The 27,787-nt window shown below is 42.0% G+C and overlaps 1 protein-coding gene across 1 annotated transcript in view; it reads right to left on the reverse strand.

Annotated features, from left to right (window-relative positions):
- LOC124719821 (zinc finger CCCH domain-containing protein 10-like) overlaps positions 1 to 27,787 on the reverse strand; it is a 123,326-nt gene that overhangs the window by 35,830 nt on the left and 59,709 nt on the right. The window contains 2 exon segments of the mRNA XM_047245010.1: positions 1,620 to 1,751; positions 7,900 to 8,095. Coding sequence (XP_047100966.1) covers positions 1,620 to 1,751; positions 7,900 to 8,095 — 328 coding nt within the window.

Raw genomic sequence — 27,787 nt, forward strand, 5'->3', positions numbered from 1 at the left:
CGTACAGAATGGCGCACCCACAGACTGCGTTGTCTTCTATATCTTTCACATCACTTGCAGCGCCATCTGTTGTTGAAAATTGTAACTACTGTAATTTCGAAAGTTTGGCCGCCTGAAAATGTACTGTTGTCCCAAGCATATTGCAACAAACAGTGTATTTCTATCGCTGCTCGTTTAGTTTTTATTGCCGTTTCAAATATATCGGTCATTTTTGAAACACCCTGTAAGTTAACCAAATGGCTACGCCGAATGTAATATGAGATGTAAATTTGCAACAAAACTTCATTTTACTTCCCAATATTGTGGACAGAGCACATTTCCCCTGTTGGAGCACACCTCTAGCATTAGTTGTAATAACAAAATATCCACCACAGAGAGAAAATAATATAGTAGGACTTCAAATAGTAACTTACACATTTTCACTGCAGGCCAAGTAACTTTTACTGAAGGCTGCACTGCACTCCAAAGTCACACACATACAAGACATTATTTTTCAATACAGTCATCAAGTAAATACAAAGAAAGGTCAGAACATTCTACAATCATTCAATTCCTCAGTGACAGAAACCCACTTCTCGGTCACCGAGCCATTCGATAACTGTGAATGTCCCCACTGTCGGAAAACCTGCGATTGCTACGAATCAGTTCCTCGAACGACCAGTAACTGTCGCCCGAGGTTGATGTCGACAGTTCTCCTTTGCGACCGGCACCACCCCCGTCTGTGGAGCCTCGATCGAACTGTCGGCCCCACTTCACTACAGCTGGATGCAACATCGGATATGATCCGTACACTGAGAGACTTTCGCAGTGAACCTGTGTGCGATTTAGATGTTTCACATACAAGAATCTTAAGTGTCCTACATACTACAATTTTGGAGTACGTTTCCAGCTGCCTCGCCATTTGACTCATACGCTTTGATGCACTCATTATCTGTCACCGCAGCAGAACTGTGACCGCAGGACGCCCAGAATATACACTCTCATCTCAAACTGCACCAGTCTTGTCGTGCAGTTGTCTTAGCATGGGGGCAACATATATAACTAACTTACTGAAGGCCCTATATACAACTGGAAGCGCATTTTAAAAAAACCACAGATCTGCAGCAGCCAAACTTCTCAGAAATCAGTGAGTGAGAAGAGGAGGTTGTGAATACATATCAAGTCTAACTACCAGACCTAGAAACACCAAGCCTGTTGCGACGTGTCCACATTAATCCCTCATTTCTTGCAGTAGATCACCTTTATGAATAGAACAGTTGCACACATGTCACAGGCTTTTGTGATCAGAGTCAATTTCCTTAAAATTTGTGTGGCTTGTAGATCATGTTTTGTTGTGAAATGTACCAATGTTTTAGCCACCTGACAAATCCAGTACCACAATTTTGAAACAAATTGCTATCGGCGCATTATACTGTGAGAAAAGAAGGCACTCAATCCGTCGTATTTGTCACACCTGATCCACCGTGTTACGCAGACAGCTACCGAACGGCACTCTACAGCCAGCTGACTGGCTACCCTGTCAAATGACGAAGTGGCAAAGACTCTCCCTAGTCAGTACCCCTCCTCTGGCAAGCTGATATCAATTACTTCAATTACTACCGAAGCATACACGCACTCACCTGCAGAGTGGGGCCTGCCCCGGGCACGGTGCTTGTCATGCTCACCGCGGGCACCACCTGCCGCTTGCTCGCCATGCGCAGCTGCGCATTCTGGTCCAGCAGGAACTCGTTCGTCGCCGTCAGGTCCTGCACCTGCAGAGTTCACAGACCGAATGCTGTGTGTACAGTGAGGTCACAAAAAGAGAAACATCTTGACAACTGATAAGGATCACTGAAGAGTAGATTCAATATGAAACAGTAGGTAAGACACTGAGCCATTTAGTGTCGGAGAATTGAAGACTCTTACACTTACTCCTACTGCCTGTACAATTACACTTTTTGTCTGTCTCATTTCATTGCATTTTGTAATTCATTATATTATTAAGTTAATACGCATATTTAAATATGCTGCAATGTGTTTATATTTAATTTTTACTTTCATAAAAACTGACTGCGAATGTTGGTAGCATACAGGCACATATTTTTTTTTTTCTTAAGATGGAAGGTTACTTCAGTGAACAGTGTGACAATTACAGTTCTTAGAATGTAATTTATCACAACATGGCCACATGGAAAATTTGTTTTTATCAATGTATGCCAATGAACACCACATATGTTGTTCATGTTTTCATGTGCTATCTCAGTGGTCTCCTTCAGTGTTTACATTCGTTGGGGAACAACGCAAATTATCTAGATGCACCATAATTTACGACTCACTTATACTGGATGAAACCGAGTACAGAATAGTTACAAGATACAGAGTTCCAACAATGCTTGAATACAGTGATTGGAATAAAGGTATGCCACTTGTGGAAAGGAGGTGAATATTACTACTAAGTTAAATTCAAACAAAGTTACAGCTGAATTTAGCTTGTAAGTAATATGCAACTGCAGTGAAGAATGCTGACCAAACTGCAGGTATTTTTTATTAAAAACAAAGGAGAAGTGATATCAATGATGAATCCACAAACATTTTCTGAAAAAAATAAATAATTTTTCAGGTATCTATTACAAACTATTTACTGTTTAACACTAAAGCAACAGCATAAACAATAAATTAAGAAAAACTGTCTTACCTGACCTTTAAATTGCCACATTCCCTGATTACTTATTAAGAAATACTTTTCCTGCAAGTAGCTGCATTACAAGAATAATAAGTAAAATTTTAGAAGGATCTGTCCACACTCACCTCAACAGATGAGTGTTGTTAAACCCAGTCACAAGTGGTAATCGAAAATCATGATAGTAGAACAGCTTATCTGTATAGCCAATGACATAATATTTACTTTCCACATTTATTTACCATAATAGGTGCCAAATTATCCGAAGAAAACCTTTCATTTTCGGGGCAAATACACACAACCATATAACAAATGACTTAAAACTGAGTGTTGCCGCTATCACATACCCCCTTCCAGCACATGCGTACATTTCATACTAACGTGTGTTGGTGTCACGTCCCAAGCTAATCTAGACCTTGTGCCGGGCTACAAATAAATCTTTCAGAGCAAACACGATTCTGCCTTTTCGACCAAAGCTGCAAAAGTGCTATATATACATAAAACAATAAACATGAACATGTAGATAAAGCACAATTTGAAGGAAAGGCTATCCACAAAAAGCAATTAATTTTGTATGTTATCGGTGTAAAGCCATGTCTGGTTAACAACTGTTCCTCGCCTTCTGCATACCGACCTCCAATACTTTACCTCCAACTAGACGATGATACGCATTGCTGATATCTGCTTTATGCTGAAAACAGAGCAGGACAGTGATGCCTGTACTCACTGATTAACCGAATAACTCCCTATTAACATTCCAAAAATTAACGTTTTCCAACCACTTTCAATAATTTTATCACTCCCATTAAATTTTGTGTGTGTGTTTTTTTTCTTTCTATTGTTGACAAAGTCCTTAACAACCAAAAGCTTTATTTGTGACAGTCTTTCTGTTGTGCCTATCTGCTACTCAGCATCTCCACTATATGTTGAGTAGTAACTATCCTTTTCATAATATTGTTTCACACGATTTATACTTTACGAAACCACGTTCGTGGAGAAAAACTGACGTAACTGACACAAGATGACCCTGGCTTTAGAGTAGTGTTTACAGACATTATACCATTAATTTTCTCGAGCCACGGTTCCTCTACTCTGTAGATCTGAACCAGTAAAAGTCGGAACAACTCGTGGTGCTACGACTTTGCCTCCTGCCACTACCAGGCTACATTCAGCTCGGTGACTGAAGGAAGTAATTGTTTTGACTGAGTTTGAGGATGTTGTGACTTCAGATGAATATTCAGTTGTTTGTTAGCACTCCCAACCTCAACTTTCTTCAATATTGAGTGCTACGCACAAAATGACCACCACCCCCACAGCCGGGCGATCGACTCGGCAGCCCTCCGTGTGGGGGACTCGGATTCGATTTCCAACACTGCCAGCTATTCCTCTTCAGTGGGCCAACTGGACCAGTGTGCACTCGGCCTCGTGAAGCCGACTGAGGATCTACCCAATCTAGAGGTAGCAGCTCTGACGTCTAAATGGCGACAATGGCCACGAGTGCAGTGTGCCGAACCCGTACCCTTCTACACGGCAGCCAATGATATATGGCCGAGGACGATACTGCAGTATGTTGACTGTCGTGCCGTCTCTGGGACCTGATTGCGGGTTAACATTTTATACAAAAAGAAGTATGCCGATATTACAGTAGCTGTACTGTTTCAACATTAACTTCACCCTGTGATTGTGATCATATGCAGAAGACATCCACTTCCCAGTATTTGTAAGTAACATTATTGTTTTATTTAATTGGATAGATGAAAAATCTACTCACCAAGTCTCAGCAGACCATACACATATAAGACTGTTGTGATTGGCAAGGTTTCGGAGCCAGTGGCTCCTCCTTCAAACAGAAGGGCTGAAGGGGAAGGAAGAAGAGTGAAGAAAAAGGACTGGAGAGGTCTAGGAAAACGTGCAGACTTCGGGAAAGTCACCCAGAACTGTGGGTCTGGGGAGATTTACCATACAGGATAAGATCAGTCTTTCCTTCTCGTCCCATACAGTAAGTCCCTCCTTCTTCCTTCCCCTCCAATCCTTCTGCCTGAAGGAGGAGCCACTGGCTCCAAAAGCTTGCCAATCACAACAGTTCTTTACACGTGTGTTCTGGCGCCACCTGGTGAGTAGATTTTTTATCCATCCAGGTAAATAATTTTATCAATAATTGATTGCTTTTGTTGTTATTATAATATAGTTTCGTATATGCACTGAGCGCAGTTTGGTCTGCTAGCTAAGATCGACTGTGTCGGTTGTGCCGACGAATTTGCTGCTGCAGGCAGAGCCGAGTCAATTTCACTACAGATGGATGCGAGTCAGTTTCAATTGATGCAGCTGCTGCTGCCATAACAACGTGCTGAGAGTTAATTGTCTTTATAACGTAACATTGTTTGTAGCTTTGTATAAGTAAGTGAAGTGTTGCATCGATAGTTGTTTCTTTCGAGTACAAGTTAAGTGTTTTGTGTCTCAGTTTTGAGACAAAAATTATTAGGAAAAGAGTAGGAAACCCCTTTCGATGGAGGAGAATGTAAAAATTCTCGAAAGTGTTGAAATCTGTTGCAGAATACGCATTGAATTAGCGCAAAATTTTATGATATCTGTGTCTATGCTGAAGACCACTGCCAACAACCAAAGGCTCTGTTTTGCAAAGTGCAACAGTGGGCCACATTCAAGAAAGCCGAAATATGCCAGTTACCATAAATATGTGAAGATGGAAAGAATTATCACAGACTGGTTTCAGACAGCACACACACCCAAAATTCCCATCGACAGCGTGATGCTGCACGGTGGAAATGTAGCGAAGGTGGCCAATACGCTCGGAACTGAGGACTTCTCTGCATACGACAGGCCAATTGATCGTTTTAATAGCGTAAATGCATTGCCGTGAACCACAGTGTCAATAACAAAGTGTAGGTGACAGGGGAACAAATAGAGAAGCTCTTTTACAGCCTTTGATGCAAGAACGAGAACCTGAAACAGGAAAATTCTCCTGTTTGTGGATTTTTGGCCTGCACACCCAAAACGTAAGTTTATGCTATATGCAGTTAAGAATCCCTGCAACCAAACAGCACAAGCAAATTGCAGCCTTCAGATTAGGGCTTTATCCTCACCTTTGGAATTTATTACAGAAATTCACTGTGCAGGAGACAGTGAATCTGACGGAAGCTGGAAAGACCCACCATCCTTCAAAACGTCAATTTTTTATGCTTAGCACCACATTTCCAATGCACGGACATGCCATCTTCTACTGCTTTTAAAATGTGGGATTCAATCGAGCAGATTAAAGAAATGGATCTGAAATTCCAAATCTGAGTAATAATGACGACACGGAAATTCTACTTGTTTCATCAGGGGGAAAAGCTGCAGTTCGTGATTCCCTATGTGTTAAGGAGAATGTTGTCGCAGATAAAGTGTATCCCACACACAGAAAAAGATGACCGTGCAGGAAGTCATAGTGATAGTGGCAGCACGGTCTATTGCAGTTGTAGATGCAGCAGTGAAGACAGTAAAAATTTATTTCTTTTGCGAATATAGATGCCAGTGCTTTCAGTTGTTTTGATGAACTGGAAAACCTAAAGTTAAAATACATATTTTTGCATTTATTTTATTTTTATTATTGTTATTTTTTGTTCATTACGTAACATTCATGTAAAACTATTAGCGATCAGTACGTTAAATAAAATTGCTTATTACCATTTTGTAAAGTGTGTGCTTAAAAGGCTTAAGTGTGATGTGGTAACCCCCTACCCTCCCTCCCACCTGTAGGTTGTGCTGACGGACTGATCTGTAGCACACCCTGATCTCTATGTCTGCATGCCACATTTTACACACTTTGTAATATTTCATGCGCTTTTTGTTATAACACCTAAAACATTTGGATAAGTTCAGGGTACTACGTTCAGCTGCCGACATCACTTTTCCTAACACTGTAGCAGAACATGCTGCACTATAAATGACAGGTTTTGGAAATGTTGTTAATACAGTGTAACAATTTCATAAAGTACCAAATAGGGCACCTTAGCTTCGCAGACACTTAAATCAACACAGCAGCTGCTCTGTTTGCTACCCTCTTCCTCCTCCAGAATATATTATTTTTTGTACTAAAGTGCCAGGGAAGTATCAAGTCAGTGGGTAACCATAGTACCATATTCAGAAAACCTTTGTTAAATAATAAATACAGTCTATGATGAGTATTTTGATGTATATTATGTAGATGTATTGTACATGAATTATAAAACTGTGGGGGGGGGGGGGGGGGTTAGGAGGAGGTCCTGTATGTCAGTTTTATTACTCAAAAAAATTATTATTACATTGTATACATGTGTGTGTGTGTGTCGGACATGGCTGAAAAACCACAAACCACACACTATCATGATTCAGCAGCTGTGAATATCAATATTCAGGGAAATTTTCTGACGGTGGGCACATTTGTGCACTCAAATTAGTCAGTGATGCTAGCTGAAAATCTGTGCCAGACCAAGACTCTAAGAGGGATGCCCCATTTCTCTAGACAGGTCGCCTTAAACACCTCAGCCATCTGGACGTGCTTTCCAGTTCACCGAAATCTCCAATTCGTCACACGCCAATGCGGCACTCCCTTTGTGCACATCTCGCCCACACTGCAAGCTTTATTCCTTCGAGAGGAAATGAAACCTGGTGTGCATCTGCATAGAAGGAATCCTGTTTGGCTGACAAGCCTATAGAAATATTATTTATTAAGTTCAATGCTCTCATGCAGTTGTTATCAGAAGAATTTTACTGAATACAGATATTCACAGCAGCTGAATCATAATGGTGTTAAGTGCCTGTTCTGTCGGACATGTTCAATAGAACAAACATCACACACGTGGATAAGTAATATTTCTATAGACTTGACAGTCAGACAAGATTCATTCAATGTGGATGATCACGGCAACCATTCTACAGAAACGGAGTGTCCGGGTTCGAGTCCCAGTCCAGCACAAATTTTCAATCCACATAAATGATTAATTTCAATGTCCTAATGTGGTCGTCGTAGGATAAATTCTCTGAATAGAAAGTAATTTTCCCCAATTTTACATTTGCCCATATTTTACATAATTCTTTTAAAGTCACTCCAATGTGAAAGTGGAGTTTCACTGGATAGGAAGCACGACTCGTGTGTTATGCAGCATAAAAAGTAAAGCGGCACAGGATATCGTGATAAGACCTAACTGACTTTAGCGCAACTGGTAACAGTCTGAGGGAAGCAGTAATTGCAAGAGACTCACCTGCTTTTTAAGATCGTCAAGCTTCTTGTGGAGCATGGCATTCTCTTCCTCCAACACATAAATGCGGGCAGCCTCCCCACCAGCAGCAGCAGTGCCGGCGTGGTCCATGCGGCTACGCTTCGGCTCCGGCTCGTAGCCGACACACAGTGAAGGCGGCGGCGGAGGTGGCTGCTGCATCGGTGGCGGGAAATCGAACCTGTGCGGAACGGAAATAGGAATTGCGCACACGGTAACTGTTATACGGCAGTGCTTACCGTGACTAACTGTGTGTGATCCTGAAGTCTGTCAGTGGTACTATCGCAAACCGGTGAAACCACAATTTTTTTTTTATTACTTTCTCGTCTTAATATGAGGACATGCTTCCAGAAGACCAGAATTCTCTTATGTAGTACATTCTTTAACTTTTCAAATTTGATTTCAATGCTACGAGTGACATTATAAAAGCAAATAGATCCAATAACATATACTGCAGTTTAGTTTACTCATTATACGAGGGTCACTCCAAAAGAAATACACACTATTTTTGTAAAAATACAGTTTTCATTCTGCACGCGTGAAAGTTTTACAGTGTGTAGATACATCCTTCCCGCTCGTTTTCAAACATAGTTCAACCTGTTCCCCGAGAGTGGCGCCGTCACAGCATGTCAAGACGCCTGCTAGATTTGACATTCGTCAGAAGCAACGTGTTGTCATAGAATTCCTGTGCTGTGAAAACAAGACAGTGGGAAACATCCACAAGAGGTTGAAAAAGGTGTACGGACATGATGATGTCGATTGCAGTGCAGTTAGTCGGTGGGCAAGCAGGTTACGTGATGAAAGCGGGCACGGCAATATTGAGGATTGTCCTCACAGCGGCCGACCTCGTACTGCACACACTCCAGACAATGTGCAGAGAGTTAACGATGCATATGTGACGACACTGAAGAAACGTCAAGCTCGACTGAGTCGTATTCGACCACATCGGCAGTCGTATTCGACCACATCGGCAGTCGTATTCGACCACATCGGCAGTCGTATTCGACCACATCGGCAGTCGTATTCGACCACATCGGCAAAAGCAGGATGTTTTGCTGTTGCACAACAATGTACGGCCATATGTCAGTCAAAAAACTGTGGATGCGATCACAAAACTGAAACAACCACCTTACAGTCCTGACCTGGCCCCATGTGACTATTATCTCTTTGGGAAACTGAAAGACTCTCTTCTTGGAAGAAGGTTTGAAGATGATGACTCCCTTGTGCACGCTGCCAAACAGTGGCTCCAACAGGTTGGTCCAAAATTTTACCGTGCGGGTATAGAGGCGCTGGTTCCAAGATGGTGTAAGGCAGCAGCTGAGAGGGATGGAAATTATGTGGAGAAATGAAAATATTATTCCTAAAGGATGTATCTACACACTGTAAAACTTTCAAACATGTAGAATAAAAGATAGATATTTTTTTTAAAAAAATTGTGCATTTCTTTTTGAGTGACCCTCAAATTATAGAATCATCTATTTCCATAACACTGCTCCCATAAAGGCAGCAGATTAATTCAGAATTCGATAAGGACTTACTCTGAAACACACAAATGTGTAAATAAATAAAAAAGAACTGTAACTGCTAGTCATAGTACTCATTTTCATGTAATAAGTAAACTTTGTTACAGACATCTTGTAAAATCAGAGCAGACTGACAACTTATTTGTTAAACTTATTACAAGGTAGAGCCATAAACTGGCAACAAAATAAAAATCTAAGCCATTATCTGCAAAATTTTTGCATGCAAATTTTTCTAGAGGGGCATCACTGTGCTGAACATTACCCCCTTTCCCTCACATCACACATACAAAGAGCTGGTATTTATTGTTAAACCTCTTCCTCTGCCACTTAACAATAAAGTTAGTTACCTTCCTGGAACTTTCTGCAAAGGGCTATGAAAGTTATAATCACATAACTTACACACACCTGAGGCCATAGTAAAAAAATTACACCAACTGAATTATCAGTTTCTCAATCCACTATTGTCGCTCTTAATGATTTATATTACAGTTTTAAAGCTTATCACTCGAAGATAATTGATAACTGAAGCATTTGATAATTGCTCTGAATACCAAATGGAACAAAATTGATGCCATGATAAAAATTGAGCACAAACTGTCAACACAAAATTTTATACAGACTTGCATGTTTTTTTCCCTCATCTCATCTCCCACAAATAATTTCCATGCTTTTCAGAACAGCTGTACTCAGGAACACATAATGGAAAACACTAAAACCATCCAGTCAGCTCATTTGTGCACAACTTAAATCGGTAGCAATCGGACTTTGAGCTATACTTATCTTGTGAGTATTCTATAAGCAAATTAGCGCCTATGGCTGTATCAAAATTACAGGAAGTCGCCGTGTTGTGCAGTGCTGCTCTTACAAATACTCAAGTCCTCTACTAAAGATGTTCCTCGTGCCACATACTGTCAGGCACATTTTACACGAATGCCTCATTTCAGATTCTGCATCACCAAACACCACGAGGTGAGTTTTCTCATTCGGACATAAACTAACAAACAGCAGAAAACAAAATCCTACAGGATATGAATACAACAGACTACACAGACCAGCTACACAGCTCGAAGTCACCAAGCTGCAGTGCTTATAGACTGACAGAAACCACTGCCAGTAACGACATTCTGAAATGACCCCTGAAATATCTTCCATATTTTGGGAGACCAATCACTACTATACACGGAGAACTACGTTATTTGCGAAGAACAGCACATAAGGAGTAAATCGAGCACAATACGTACTTACTGTGTATACACATGTAGGGCACGTTTTTCTTCATCTGCACTCTCCTAAAGTCGAACGGTCCCACCTTCAGTTTTCTATGCAGTGTAGGTGCTCTTACATATACATGCAATGGGTCACCAATTTTACTCACATTACACATCACTCCAGAAAAGTGATGTGAAACGCTATCTTTACCTTTCTGACAAATGACACTTGTAAATGATAAAATGGTAGAACAAATTATTTTATAAGAGAGAATGATGAATTCATTTTCTATTTTCACGTGATGTGTTGTGTCGAGGGACAGTGGGTGTCTTCGAGGTAGGAGGCAATCGCAGTGACTTTGCGAGAGGAAGCAACTGCACAGGCATACGTGTGCGCTCCATGTGTCGCTGGTGCAAGTCGGAGTAGCACGTAGGCCCACAAATAAAAGCCAAAATCAAACAATCGTGGGGCTGACTTTGGAAGACGTATGAAAATTGCATTTTACATTTATTGCTAATTCTGATTTTGAAACATAAGGTGTCATAATGTACTGAATTATGTTATTAATACGTGAAGTATTTGCAATGATAAGATCCTTGTACTGAATTCGAAGAATATATCTGCACGTATACATCTGAGAAAATCGGTATTTGTTTACAAAAATTAATTTAGTGCTACATCCTGGTCTTCCAGAAGACACTGCATAATTTGGAGAACTACTCCATAACTTGAGACATCTAGTTGGCTAAATGCTAAATATTTAGCATTCACTGCTCAACATAAAATTCAAACTTTGAGAATAATGAATGAGAACATTGGTCGGATGCTAGATCGTAGCACATACTTAGAATGGCAAACGCAACTTTAGTACATCTACATTTATACTCCGCAAGCCACCCAACGGTGTGTGGCGGAGGGCACTTTACGTGCCACTGTCATTACCTCCCTTTCCTGTTCCAGTCGCGTACGGTTCGCGGGGAGAACGACCCTGTTCCACTCGCGTACGGTTCGCGGGGAGAACGACTGCCGGAAAGCTTCCGTGCGCACTCAAATCTCTCTAATTTTACACTCGTGATCCCCTCAGGAGGTATAAGTAGGGGGAAGCAATATATTTGATACCTCATCCAGAAACGCACCCTCTCGAGGCCTGGACGGCAAGCTACACTGCAATGCAGAGCGCCTCTCTTGCAGAGTCTGCCACTTGAGTTTGCTAAACATCTCCGTAATGCTACCACGCTTACCAAATAACCCTATGACGAAACATGCCGCTCTTCTTTGGATCTTCTCTATCTCCTCTGTCAACCCGACCTGGTATGGATCCCACACTGATGAGCAATACTCAAAGTTTTACAAGCTTATCGAACATATGAAGCAGCTAATCATGGAGCAGCGGTGTTAGCCAGTAGGTAACAGAGTAGCAGTCTGTCCATACTGAGTTTAAATTGGGTCATTCTGCCCCTGCCCCCACCCCACCCCATCCTCCACTGACAGAAACTAATGTGACATGGACTCAATAAGTCACTGGAACTCCCCTGCAGGAATAGTGAGTCATCGTGCCTCTAAAGCCAATGCAGGATTTTTGGGCACGAAATGACCTCTCCATTACGTTCCATAAACATTTGATGGTATTCGTGTCAGGTGATTTGGGTAGTCAAATCATTCACTCGAATTGCCCAGAATGTACTTTGCACCAATCACGACCAATTCGGTCCAGTGACACGGCATAAATCATCCGTAAAAATTTCATCGTCATTTGGAAACGTGAAGGCCACGAAGGGCTGCAAATGACCTCCAAATAGCAGAACATAATCATTTCCAGTCAATGATCGGTTCAGTTGCACTGCACGATCCAATCCATTCCGTGTGCCAAACTCCAACTCCATTGAATGTTCGAAGTCTGTTAAACCCTGCGGTGTTGCCGTAGTCACATTGGAAACTATTGCACACTAATCACCTGAGTACAAACGATAGCTTCATCAGTGCGATGTCCTTCTATACCTAATGTGCGTGGTACTTCTGCCCTATCTTTATGTGCATATCACTATCCAATAACTTTTGTCACCTCAGAACATTTTAATTTCATCACAATTTCTTAATATAATTCATCACTTTTTATCACAATAATTATCACTATTACTTTTAAAGATTCTTTGCATCTAAGGTCATACTACAGTTGTATGAAAGATGATTAAATCCGTGAGCTCTTTGGCATACACTGACAGTCCAAAAAGTTTCGAGACTGGATTAATTTTAAAAAAATTGAGAAAAGTTAAGGTGATTGTTTTAATGCTTGAGGTGTCCTACATAGCTTCCTCTCACTAGAGTTCAATGCACAGAATGTTGATTCAGCCACGTGATACTGTGTGGAACGTTCGGCAGATAGCCGGTGGGGGAGCCTGCCACAATAATGACGTTTCTTTCCCCCCAGTTGAACTACATACCAGACATAAGCAGTAGTTTACCCAAGGTTTTTAGATATCAGTAATTCATATGGAATAATAGCCATATAATTTACACACTTCTGAGATACGTATTAAGTATTTTAAAATTTGTGATTTATAGAACTCAGTAAAATTCAGTTTCAATGCTAGGATAAAAAGGATGAATTCCCTGAGATTTTACGAAATTCCCTGAAAGTTCTCCAATTTTCCTGGGTAAAATGTAATTCCCTGAGATTTTCAGGTTTTCTACAACAATCGCCACCCTGAAGGAGTAATCTTCCTTACTGCCCACAAACAAAATCTATCGATTGAATGCTCCCTACATCTATTTCGACAGTGCCACACAAACAAAATTTATCGATTAAATGCTCCCTAAAGACGCCATTACCTCATCTATTTTGACCGTGTATATTAGGTACGTACTTGTTTGCAGTTTAGTACCACACTGACAACTCCAAAGACAGACATTTTGAAAATTAATTCGTGACTGCCCGAGCACACATTTGTGACCAGTTAGCCCTACAAACTTGTCAGCCAAAAACTGACGGACAGCCTTTCTTCCACAAAAATTAGGCACGTGTAGCACCTGCCATAAATACGTGTACAATCAACCAAATAGGTGAATTCGTGCACATTCAACGCCTGCTTTCAAAAATGAAACATCTATAGGGGCAGTAATAAACTGTACGGAACTAGGGTCTCGGAACAGCCGAGAACATTTCTCGCTAAGTATTACATACAACCCCAGATAAATAAACTGACATGATACGAAACGAGGCAATCTGAGTGGGTACCTTCCAAACAGTAATGTTTGCGCCTGTCTCCGTGGACCCCGCACCAAAGATTTCTGCCGACACTGCCGCGGCAAACTGTAGCTCGCTTCTGAATCGAAGCACAGAAATTGTCGAATACGCTGCACAAGCAACTACATATACTAAAATGCCATCACTGATCAGGCTACAACTGTAAATAATATGTAGTTGTCCACTAATATGCAATTTCAGATATGTAACTTCAGATATGTAGCTCCTGAAAGAAAGGATACTGCGGAGACATGGTTTAGCCACAGCCTGGGGGATGTTTCCAGAATGAAATATTCACTACGCTAGTTCTGCAAGGTTCGCAGGAGAGCTTCTGTAAAGTTTGGAAGGTAGGAGATGACATACTGGCAGAAGTAAAGCTGTGAGGACGGGGCGTGAGCTGTGCTTGGGTAGCTAAGATGGTAGAGCACTTGCCTGCGAAAGGCAAAGGTCTCGAGTTCGAGTCTCGGTCCGGCACACAGTTTTAACCTGCCAGGAAATTTCGAGTAGTTGTTTTATTGCTTGGAAGTTGTATTACTTTGTTTCAGTTGTTAAACGTTTCAGTTACAGTTACAAAGCCGCAGCCGGTGTGAGCAAACACAGTTACACTATTGGGGAGCGATCGGCAGCACGAACACCCCCAGACAGAGAGAATCTGCATCTGTACTCTGCAAGTCACTGGGAAGTGCACGACAGAAGGGCACATCCCACTGTACCAATTATTAGGGTTTCATCACGTTCCATCCACATACCGAGCACAGGAAGAACGGTCGTTTAAATGCCCCCTGATGTGCTTAGATTAACTAATCTCGTCCCCACGATCTAGGCACGTCTGATATGTAGAGGGTTGTAGTATATTCCTGGAAATGTCTTTGAAAGCTGGTTCTCAAAACTTTCAAATATAACTTCAAGAGTCTGCTAGTTCAGTTTCTGCAGCATCTCTGTCACTCTGCTACAGATCAAACAAACCTGTGACCATTCGTGCTGCCCTTCTCTTTACACATTCGATATCCCCTGCAAGCCCAATTTTGTACAGGTTTTACACACTCGAGCACTAATCAATAGTGGATTGCACAAGTGATTTATAAGTAATCTGTTTACCACCTTTAATATCTTTATAGACCACTTTGGCAGGGCCTCGTGTCGTAAAGTGACCACGCTCGAATGGGAGACACTTGCTTTCATTCCGGGCAGTGTGGGAAACTACACGTGAAGTGAACACGAGAGGAAGCATACAACTGTTGCTCGATTGAAAGAGCAGTCTCCGATGAAATCAATCTGCAAAAGAGCAGTTGAACTTCAAATACCGTGATCATCAATGTATAATCGCACAGTAAAATGAAAATACTAAACAGATGTTTGTGAATGAATGCTGTGACAATGGCACGGAGCAGCCTGCCATGCTCTGTTACATAATTTCCTGCAACTGAATGTTGTTTTCTCACCAATATAAAAATCCCCATTATGCACAAGAGTTGCAAAGAAATTGTCACTGTGTAATGTATGAGCCAGCATGTCATCATGATACCAATTCGGACCTTCTTCCTCCTCCTCCTCCTCTCTTTTTTTTAATTTTTTTTTATGGTGTGTGAGAGGAAAAGTTTTAATTGGACCGGTTGCAAATGTAACTGATTGTTCACCTCAAAAATACATTTTTGGATCATGTGCGGTTACACTCCAAATTGACTGTTTGTCGATGCCTCCGAATGCGCCTTATCAACAGATCCCTTCTTTTAGTAGATATCTACCATAAACTTTTTTTCCCTATTTGGATTCAGTACCTCATAAGTTATTCGATCTATCCACCTAGTATTCAGCATTCTTCCATAGCACAACATTTCAAAAATTTCCATTCTCTTCTTGTCTGAACTGCTTACCACCTATGTTTCATTTTCGTACAAGGATACATTCCAGGCAAATACCTTCAGAAAATACTTCCTGATACTTAAATTTATTTCAAATGTTCAAAATTCCCTCTTTTTCAGAAGTACTTTTCTCATTATAACCCTCTCTACTTCGGCCATCATCACTTATTTTCTATCTAATAGTAAAACTCATCTACTTCTTTTAGTGTCTCATTTCCTAATCTAATTCGCTCTCAGTATTGTCTGATTTAATTAGACTTCATTCCATAACCCTTGTTTCACTTTTGTTAATGTCATTTTATAATCTATTTTCAAGACACTACTCATTCCGTTCAACTACTCTTCCATGTCCTTAGCTATCTCTGACAGAATTACCGTGAATTTGTTCAATGTAGAAATTGTATAACCTCAGGGACTGGATACAATCTTAACTCATTCTCTTCTCAGCTAGGGCTTCCCTTTCATGTCCTTTGACTAATTGAATTGCAGACTGGTTACTGTACAAATTGTACATAACTTTTCCCTCCCTCTAATTTTTCTCTGCTACATTCAGAATTGACTGTTGTCCAGTCAACACGGTCAAATGCTTTCTCTAAAGACAACTCATTATAAGGTCAACGGTGATACAAGACTAATGAATAATTGCACAATATTTTGAAAAGGATAGATGGCTTCTCACCACACAGCAGAGATGGTGGGTCACAGATATGCACAACAAAAAGCCTGTCAAACAAGTAAGCTTTTGAGGTATCGACAATAAGAGACAGTGGTCGTAAGTGCGAGAAATGCATTCACGTTTGAGCGCAAGAGGTGTGTGTCTAGTGTAATTTGGATGAAGACTCTTTTGGGCAAAAGCTTACCTGTTTGACAGTCTTTTTGTTGTGCCAATCTGCAATATGGTGTGAATAGCAATCCACCATTGTCATTGTTCCATCCTGGATTTTCCACTGTTGCACAAAAGTGACAGGGTAGTGTTTCAGAGCAGAAATGAGATGCTATGTAAGTGCCAATCAACTGGAGACACATGCAGGGGGTAAGCAAAATAATGTGAACACCTGTACTTACATGGGAATTGTTTATTAATAAGGGGTTGGACCCCCATTCGTCTGTAATAGAGCTGCGATTCTTCTTGGAATACTGGCATATAATGATTGTATAGTCTCCAGTGGAATGTTATGCCACTCTTCAATCAGAACCTCTTCTAACTCCTGTAGGAGGTGAAAATCTGCTCCGGAGTCTGCACTCCAATACTGACCAAAAGGGTTCGATAATGTTTAAGTCCGGGGATTGTGCTGGCCAGGGAAGATGCTGCAGTTTAGTTGCATGCTCCTCATACCACAATTGTACCATCCTGGCTGTGTTAATGGGTGCATTATCGTCCCGAAATATGGCATTATTGTTGGGGAACAACATTCGAATCGTGGGGTACACTTGGTCATCTAAAATGGTCGCATAATCGTTGGCTGTAACACAACCTTTGTGAGTAATGATGGAACCAGCAGAATATCATTATATGGCTGCTCACACCTTCATGCTTAACTGTTGGAATCAAGCAATCAGGATTGTAGGCTTCTTTTGGCATTCCACATACATTAACCAGGCTCGAGGTTGGAAATAACGAAAACGTTGACTCGTCGGACCATATGAAGTGTTTCCACTAATTAGCTGTCCACCATTTATGCTCCTGACCCCATGTTTTACACTTCTTTACATTGATTGTCATCACTAATGGTTTCGGTACAGCAGCTCAGCCACGCATATTCGCTCTGTGGAGTTCTCGGTGGACAGTGTCGATAGATACGGGGTCTCAAAGATGGTTATTGATCTCTGTAGTCACTTTAGCAGCCATAGTTCTGTGTTGTTTTTGCTCAATTCATGTTAGCATACTACGATTTAGGTCCAGTGTCATGACTGTTGAAACAGTTGTTCTTGAAACATTCAATAGTTGGCTGCCTCAGTTGCTGATGCTCCAGCTAATCGGGCCCCCACAATCTGCCCTCGCTGGAACTCTGCTGGTCTTTCACTGCATGTCGACCTCGGCCTCTGAATGCAAACACAAAGTGTGCACTACTTGTAAACAACCTGCACTGATGCCTAGTCCGTACTGAACACGCACAGTCCAGTGCAACACGTGCCTTGCCTGTGTTGTTGACCATCAAACACAACCATCCCCGTTACTACCACTGTTCACATTATTTTGCCTACCCCCTGCAGATCTCTGCATAAGGCACAATGGTCAACATGCAGATCTGGTGGGTACATAGTTTTTAGATTTAAGTACTCCAATATACAATACACTGCTTTGACAAGGGACATGTGACCTCCTCTCACACACTGTAGAAAGGGAAAATAAGAATAATATGACACAAAGTCTACTCAGAAAATTCTAAAAGTCAATTAGATTACAGCAGTACATGGTTAGCGGTTTCGCCTTGATGCAAACTCGTCATTTATTTTCCTCAAAGTAGTGAGAACTTATTATCAGTGCTTTTTTCTTTCTTTTATGTATCACATCTTGGTCTCTATTTAAATGTGATAATTTTGACTGTTGCGTATGCTCAGCTGTGGATAGTATTGGGAGAGTAAATGAAGTGATTGCGTAAAGATGAAGGTGAGAATCAGCTATTGCTTTTACACTGCCCTCGTAAAGATGAAGGTGAAAATCCAATATTGCTTTTACACTGCCCCCAATTATTCGAATGAAGAACTTAAGTGTACACTGAATAGAGTAACAGTCTGCACATCACCTTATAATAGATCATCCGTACTGCCAGGAAGAAATTTCTCTATCTTCAAAGACGTACAATCACTAATCACCTCGAAATTCATCACCGGTTTAAAACTATAACAGTACCGATCATATGTTTCGACTATTCACAGAACGAGCATAAGCGAGGAGCCTCCTAAAAACTGGACTTTCTGATAATGACCAAAATTACGATCATTCTAATTTCAAATCTGAATGGCTCACTCGTGGTGCATGGTGATGCAGAAAGTGAAACCTTCCACAAACTGGTGACAGCGCACAATCGGCAGTACGGCAGCAGAGCCGCAAATCTACGCCGTAACTCCTGACCCACCTAAAATTTGCGCAGCCGTCAACACGCAAGTGCGCCACAGTTACACAAGGAAATAATAACCCCATTACCATACAAGGAACTGGTAGCTACAAGCTTCGCTGCAAATGCACCTACCGGTGGCTGTTCACCTCTGTCGGCGCAGGTCGAACCCGGGGACTACAGAATGCTCTCTGGTGCCAAACTGAAATCTTTCACTCATAGTGGCTCTGCCCGTCTCTGCAAAAAAAGAACTTTGCTCGCAGCACAGCACGGGACCGCAATTAGAACTCGCTATGTCAAAGGTAGCGCGCGCGCAGTTGCGGCGCTCCAGCTCCGATGCTCCGGAGCTCCGAGGCCAGGCGGCGCACGCGACTGGGAAACCCAGACCTCGGTAAGCTTTGCGGGCGCAGGCCGCGGGACGCGCGTTTGCGAGGAGAGGAGTGCGGAATTTGCGAGAGCAGCCGTCGGCTCGAGAGGTCGGCAGTGCGAACGCACCTCCGTGCCCTCCTATAAGAGGCCGTCGCGTGCTTCGAGCAGCGGTGTTTCCTCGAGAGATCTTCTCGTCGAGTGGAACTTTGGGCGACAGCGCACACAAGCAAAACAACTCCCAAACCTCAGCAAGCAGTGCAGTGCGGTGCAGGCTCAAGTATGCGCATTGCCTTGTGTACAGAATATTATTAGTGAGGGTCTGACAGCACAAAAATTAAGGCCTTGAAATACAATTATGGGTACTCTGTGTGTGTGTGTGTGTGTGTGTGTGTGTGTGTGTGTGTGTGTGTGTGTGTGTGTGTGTGTGTGTGTGGAAAGAAAGAGGAAGGGGATGGAGGAATAGGGGAAGGGGAGGGAGGGGGGAGTGAGGGAGGGGGGAGTGAGGGAGGTGGGAGTGAGGGAGGTGGGAGTGAGGGAGGGGGGAGTGAGGGAAGGGGGAGTGAGGGAGGGGGGGAGTGAGGGAGGTTTTTTTTTATTGGGGTAGGGAGGTCGAAGGGCACGGGAAAGGTGTTAGTACACGTGTTCCACATTTTTTCCCTTTCTGCTAGTATGACTGTAGTAACTCGTCTACTGTTGGGTCTGTATCAATAACATTCTAGATATAAAAGTTAATGCCCTATACATTAGTCTTTACTGAATAACATTTAACTGGTTGATGGAACAGATCGTTCATCTGGACTGGACGCAGAACGAGCTGCACAATTTGAGGTTAGAATGTTTCACACAGGGCATCTCTATGGTGGGGTCAGAGTAGTAAGCTCACTGAACAAAATATTTATCACCCCGTTACAACAGCACACTGACCACTTTGGAGCATTGTAGATGGTGTCAAACTGGTAGCAAGTTATCTTACACTGCTGACACACATCAGACAATCAAGCGGTACGTACGTGTTAGTTGTACGAAATCAGAGGAGTAATTTAGTGTGGTCCAACAAGTCACAATTTTGCCTCTTTTCAAATGCAGAGTACGCAGTGCACCAACGCCCCAACGAAGCATCAAATCCTCCTGCTTACCATTTGGGCCCATTCATTTAGCTTACCCTCAACATGCGCCATGATGTCCATTTTGACATCCTCAGTGACTGACTTTTGTCCTCCTCCTACATCGTGGTCAGTATGCAGTGGACACTCCCATCCTCCGAGATGACAACAGCCACGTTCACAGAGATGTACGTGTACATTCTCGGTTTGACAGTCAGATGCCCTACTGCACCACAACTGGGCCACTAAATTAACTGATGCCGGTCCCGTAGAAAATGTCTGGGGCTACATGGAACCACGGGTGGAACTCGGCAATCGACATCCCTGCAATTCGATACATCTATTCGATCCAGTAACCGACAAGTGGCTTCGGCCGGATACAGCGTACCCCAAGAAACTCGTGGGGTCTTTTCCTCGTCGAATTGAGATCCTTATCTGGGCTAGAGGTAAAGCTGTGTGGTGCTGACGTGTCCGCTGGTGGTGACTCATTTTTTGTACAATATGCTTATAAATAGAATTAATAGAAACAGTAGGGTTACTTCATTTGAAATGGCCCAAATTTAGCGGGACTAGATCTGCATCTTTCCAAGAGACAGTCTTAGTATAATTTGGCACCTAAGAAAAGTAGTGAGAAAAACATTATAACCGCATCTAACTAACTGTGCGATATAATAAAGAAGCATCCGCTGACTCATAAAAACACAGAGGACTCTTCTATGTGGCATTAAGCTCATTATCGTAACATTTACTGTGGTGGCTCAATAGTATTAGTTTCACATTAACCGTGTTAATAACCCAGGATTAACTGCAACAAAATCTTATGCAAATATCAGCTAAAGAACTGGCTGCAGGGAGTATTAAGATTAGTAATGGTCGCAATGAGGAGTAATTAGCCAGGAAACGTGTGACAATCTCCGATGAAAGGGTGACTGCACACCAGACTGTCCTGCAGGGAAGTGGGGGACGGATGGATGGGGAGGTGAGAGGAGGAAGACAGAGCGCGCGAGCACGTACGTGCTGATCTCCACAGCCCGCCTGCATTAAAACTATAGCGCTCGCGTGTACAGAAACAGTGAGCAAATGGGGCTCGTGATACTAGAAACTTGTGCATTTATGTGCCAAACTACCTTGCCTCTGCCAGGCGTACAGGAGCTTCCCTGCAGTGTAAATATTCGCTCACAGAACCGCCGGCAAAGCGCACTAGCTCTCACAGGAATGGGCGCCGCGTAATAGCTACCGACTACGGCACTCTGGAAGACCTGTCTGTACTAATTACTAGAGTAACTTTCCAGTCTCCAGAAGCATCGCGAAATTTCTGCAACTCGTTTTCACGAGCGGTGGAGTGGATGCCGAGGGGTAGATGAGGCAATAACATTCACACTGGCACAGCAGAAAGGCTGTTACACTCTTCTTGTCTATAAATCCATTATTAGCAACGGAAGGGTCTACATCACTTAAATGCCAGGGTAAAGGTCTGAAGCAGAAATTGAAGAAAGCAGAAATGATCTTGAGTGAGCAGATTTGACTTTGCAGCCAACATAAAACTTGCCTTCCACAATTCACCTATCCTGCCGTAAATTGGGTGGTGGGTGGGATGCTTTCCTCTAGAAGTCACCAAACTTCAGTATGACCTCGTGCGAGAAGGATGCTTACCGACATTAAAGCCCGTTTTACACGAGTGACTTTCTGATCAGAATCAACCACTCTTTCAGTGCGTGTGCCTTTCACATCCTCGTATAAATCGGCAACTGACCGCTACACAAGTGTGCCTACGGTGTCAGTGACCTATAGTGTATGCCGACTGCGGAGTTCTAAATTTCTGAGTATGTTGCACACTGCATACACAGTAGATGAGGGATTATGGCAGTCTGCTAACGTCTTAAGTTGTAACCCATTCTGGTCAAACTCACTCTTATTATAAAAACAGATTTTGTGTTTTTGTGTCTTCTTAATCTTTGTTATGTTGTTTCTTTATTTCATTGCACACTGAAAAGTTACACAAGGCCCTAGTTTTTTTTTCCTACCTACTAGTGTTCTACAACAGAGTTGAAATATGTGAAAGCCAAAAAGCATCTGAGTTTTACAGAGGAAAAAACCTACACTTTGCACAAATGAGAAAATAAATAGATCAATGAGTTTTACTGAAAATTATTTCGGCAATGAAAAAGTCAGTATTATTGAACGAGACAAATAATTTTGGTTGTTTTTTGGCAAGTAAACAACATAGAACATATAAAGCAAATGGGTGCTATTTGCTGCATTCCACATATTGTCTGATGTTTGCAACTATATATTAGCTCAAACAAATAAATGTATTTGTTCTGACATCTTTGGATGACACTTTTCTTATTCTTTCAGTTCTGAAGAGTGTAGAGAATTTACCACACGACCTTTGCCAAGAACTACATTTGAATTCTGCTTCGGTCATTAATAAACATTTTTTCCCACTTTTGCTACTACATTTTGATTTTTCCGTAAAAAAGAAGAGCCCCTCACAACCTCACTTTTGCCATTCAGATGTAAAACTGCGTAGCAGACAGCTCTCACAACATTGGTAAATTTGATGCTGACGTGTAAATTAAAATGACCACTTAAAACAGACGTGACTCAGTACGGGAATAAAATGCCACAGGTGGGTCACAGACGCACTTGTCTCGACTCGACAAGAAAGTCGATCTTGTGCAAAGGGCTATGTATCCAAGTGCTACTTCAACTGGAACTTTCCAAAGTTACTGTTATTTACACTCTCCGTGAGACACTGAGATTTAACTGTATTTGGTTTAATTTACTAACATTAACAAGTTTTCTAACACACTGCCAAACTTTGACAAATACAAATATTGTTTCTGTGATTAACTCTACACTTCTTTCAGACACAAATGTGCAATTAAAAAAACTCCTTTATATTTTTGACCAATGATGTGCTGTAATAAACCACTCATAAATTACGGCCTCTCAGTTTTGAGACTGCCGGGAGTTGGTACTAAAATATTATGCTCTTTGAACACCATTCTCTGAGCTACAAAAAAATTTTGCACACCAGTCACGATATTTGTGGCTTTGTACCACAAAGAGATCAATCTTCAGGATCCAACTATGAAGAGCATTCTCAAATTAACATAGCAAATACTCATGACACTTGGCATTTTTCCATCTGGTTTTGAAAAGAAACATTGAAATTTTAGTGGCCAAATAAATGTGCTATGTACTATGTCTTCAGGGGATTCTTTGATGACACTGATCATTATTTAATCTGCAGTGAAATTGGGATTGTGAGGCCAAAAGTGCAAGAGGTCAGGTCCATATGTAGGAGGATAAGAGTGGAGAAACTTCAGGATAAGGAAATCAGGCACAAGTACATAACAGCGATCTCAGAAAGGTACCAGTTAGTTGAATGTAGTCAATTACAGTCATTGGAAAAGGAATGGACAAGGTACAGGGACACAGTACTAGAAGTGGCTAAAGAATGTCTTGGAACAGTAGTGTGTAAAAGTAGGATGAAGAAAACAGCTTGGTGGAATGATACAGCCAAGGCAGCCTGTAAAAGGAAAAAGAAGGCGTATCAAAAATGGCTACATACCAGAACCCAGGTAGACAGAGAAAGTTATGTTGAAGAAAGAAACAAAGCCAAACAGATAATTGCAGCATCCAAGAAGAAATCATGGGAAGACTTTGGAAACAGGTTGGAGGCTATGGGTCAAGCTGCTGAAAAACCATTCTGGAGTGTAATTAGCAGTCTTAGAAAGGGAGGTAAGAAGGAAATGACAAGCAATTTGGACAGGTCAGGAAAACTGCTGGTGAATCCTGTGGATGCCTTGGGCAGATGGAGGGAATATTTTGAAGAGTTGCTCAATGTAGGTGAAAATACGATCAGTAATGTTTCAGATTTCGAGGTAGAATGGGATAGGAATGATGATGGAAATAGATCCACATTTGAGGAAGTGGAAAAAATGGTCAATAGATTGCAGTGCAATAAAGCGGCTGGGGTGGATGAAATTAAGTAGGAACTCATCAAATACAGTGGAAAGTCAGGTCTTAAATGGCTACACAGGATAATTGAAATGGCCTGGGAGTCGGGACAGGTTCCATCAGACTGGACAAAAGCAGTAATCACACCAATCTTTAAACATGGAAACAGAAAAGATTGTAACAACTACAGAGGTATCTCTTTAATCAGCGTTGTGGGTAAAATCTTCTCAGGTATTGTTGAAAGGAAAGTGCGAGTATTAGTTGAGGACCAATTGGATGAAAATCAGTGTGGGTTTAGGCCTCTTAGAGGTTGTCAGGACCAGATCTTTAGCTTACGGCAAATAATGGAGAAGTCTTATGAGTGGAACAGGGAATTGTATCTATGCTTTATAGATCTAGAAAAGGCATATGACCGGGTTCCTAGGAGGAAGTTATTGTCTGTTCTACAAGATTATGGAATAGGAGGCAAACTTTTGCAAGCAATTAAAGGTCTTTACATGGATAGTCAGGCAGCAGTTAGAGTTGACGGTAAATTGAGTTCATGGTTCAGAGTAGTTTCAGGGGTAACACAAGGCTGCAACCTGTCTCCACTGTTGTTCATATTGTTTATGGATCATATGTTGAAAACAATAGACTGGGTGGGTGAGATTAAGATATGTGAACACAAAATAAGCAGTCTTGCATATGCGGATGACTTAGTTGTGATGGCAGATTCGATTGAAAGTTTGCAAAGTAATATTTCAGAGCTAGATCAGAAATGTAAGGACTATGGTATGAAGATTAGCATCTCCAAAACGAAAGTAATGTCAGTGGGAAAGAAATATAAACGGATTGAGTGCCAAATAGGAGGAACAAAGTTAGAACAGGTGGACGGTTTCAAGTACTTAGGATGCATATTCTCACAGGATGGCAACATAGTGAAAGAACTGGAAGCGAGGTGTAGCAAAGCTAATGCAGTGAGCGCTCAGCTACGATCTACTCTCTTCTGCAAGAAGGAAGTCAGTACCAAGACTAAGTTATCTGTGCACCGTTCGATCTTTCGACCAACTTTGTTGTATGGGAGTGAAAGCTGGGTGGATTCAGGTTACCTTATCAACAAGGTTGAGGTTACGGATATGAAAGTAACTAGGATGATTGCAGGTACTAGTAGATGGGAACAATGGCAGGAGGGTGTCCACAATGAGGAAATCAGAGAAAAACTGGGAATGAACTCTATAGATGTAGCAGTCAGGGCTAACAGGCTTAGATGGTGGGGTCATGTTACACGCATGGGAGAAGCAAGGTTACCCAAGAGACTCATGGATTCAGCAGTAGAGGGTAGGAGGAGTCGGGGCAGGCCGAGGAGAAGGTACCTGGATTCGGTTAAGAATGATTTTGAAGTAATAGGTTTAACATCAGAAGAGGCACCAATGTTAGCACTGAATAGGGGATCATGGAGGAACCGTATAAGGGGGGCTATGCTCCAGACTGAACGCTGAAAGGCATAATCAGTCTTAAATGATGATGATGATGATGATGTACTATTTCTATTTCTGTCCGGATGACAATGACATTTTTAGTTTCCTAGTACCCCAATGAATAGTTTCAATAGTAAGTGTCTTTTCTGGTACTGTCATCCTCAGATTTATTAACAAGAAAATAAAGAAAAAATTGCCTGGATATAAAAAAAAGAAGCTGTGGTTCACTCCAAGAAGATGAAACTTTTATTTATCGTACGGAAATACACCCGCAATTTACAGCGATATTTAGACATAAGAAAAGGAATGTACAAGAGTTACAGTCACTAATTATATCACAGAACGTTGTCCAAAGAGTGTATCCAATCCAGTGCCATCAGAGAGGCGTCGATTATGTCATTCCAGCCTCCACTACAACATCTATCGGAACACTCCTCTACAATGCGTTCAACAGACTGTTCCGCTGCTCCACAGTCACACAACGGGGAGCCAGAGAGTCCCAATTTGTAAGTGAAGGACTTAGTTCTTCCACGATCACATCAGATTCTGTCGAGACGAAACTGGTGCGGTTTTTCATTTTATTTATGCAGACAACTCTTCTGCATTTTCTCGTTTTACACAGCATTACACGCGTTCGATGGGAATGTTCCGTACACATTTAATGTAACTCTCACTCCCTCAGTGCGGCACCGTCCCAGTAATTGGTCAGCAGCTGTAATGGGAGTTGCACATTCGACTGTTCACTGCGAGTGACAAGAGCTCCGACGAGCAGGAAGCACGTGAGAGCCAAACCTCCATATACGGAACGTACGGCCAATCGGTCACTTTACAGCCATCTCGAGTTCATCTCGATGCTGCTCATGACCCGACCTCTTTCACACATTTAGTCACTTTTATCAAATGAACGAGCTCAACTACCTCGTCTATAGCCGACATTGGACACTAGTTCAAAACTGAACTTCTCGTCCTCTGCGGCAAAAAATTAAAGCGAACAGCGTCGGAAATCATATTTACAGGGGGGGGACTTACAAGACACTGTCAGACAGCAGTTCAACCTCATACTCGTACGCACTGCTGGTGGGTACGTCAAAAATTAGTGCTGCAATTTTCTGTGATAGTTAGAATGGGCGCCAGAGTACATTAGTGTCATTACCGGGCCTGGTAGGGTATCTAACAGGCCTACAGTGTCAAATGTCGAGAGAGCACTGTGAAGGACACAGAGATGCTGCGTACTAAGATGAGACAGAGTTATCGCCACCTTACAAAGTTTGAAAGGCGCCTCACTGTCAGTTTCCGTTTGGCAGGACCATCGAATCGTGCATGTCTCTACATATGTGGGGTATTCAGATGTGATAGTGGCCCAATGTCGGTCTGTACGGTAATGTGGTGGACGGGACAATCGTCACCCGAGGTCCTGCCGACCACGTCCGACTGTGACGAGCGAGGATCGCCGTACTGTGCACCGTGACGGTGGAATGCCGTACCGGTGAGTGGACTCGAGCTGTCGAGATCTCTGTAACTTTGACTCAATTTTGTAATCGATAAAATAATGTCACGTAACCTTCCGACCCACAGAGTTTCATTTCGTCCTCCTCCCCTTCTCGGGACTCCACTTTATTTGTCAGGCAGTTTAAATTTTCAGACGAGGAGACATCCCAGTTTCTGTGCCGCCATCATTTATTAATGGTGACAGCAGCAAATTCTGTAGTCCCTGTTACAGCAGTGAGTTGTTACTTTCTGATCATTTCAAATCCTCAACAACAACAGCAGCAGGAAAAGGTAACAAAAATGATCAGAAAATGATTAATCAAAGCTGCACGACAAGGATCACAATTCTGGAGCAGTTTTCATTATGGAATTTCGAAGAACTCTAGCTGAAATGAGCCACTTGTTAGTACAGAAATCGTGCTTCTCTGGCAGGAGAGTTTATACGAGACATTAGATGAAAACTTTTGTCTCTAGACTTGTTCCCTACCATCACACTTTCATAATATTTCATTTATTACCAATACATGGCCGTAGTATACTATATACTGCACATGTTGTAATATAGTTAACGAATTTTCAAAGTGTTGTGC

Source organism: Schistocerca piceifrons, chromosome 11, assembly GCF_021461385.2.
Source record: "Schistocerca piceifrons isolate TAMUIC-IGC-003096 chromosome 11, iqSchPice1.1, whole genome shotgun sequence".
NCBI lineage: Eukaryota > Metazoa > Arthropoda > Insecta > Orthoptera > Acrididae > Schistocerca > Schistocerca piceifrons.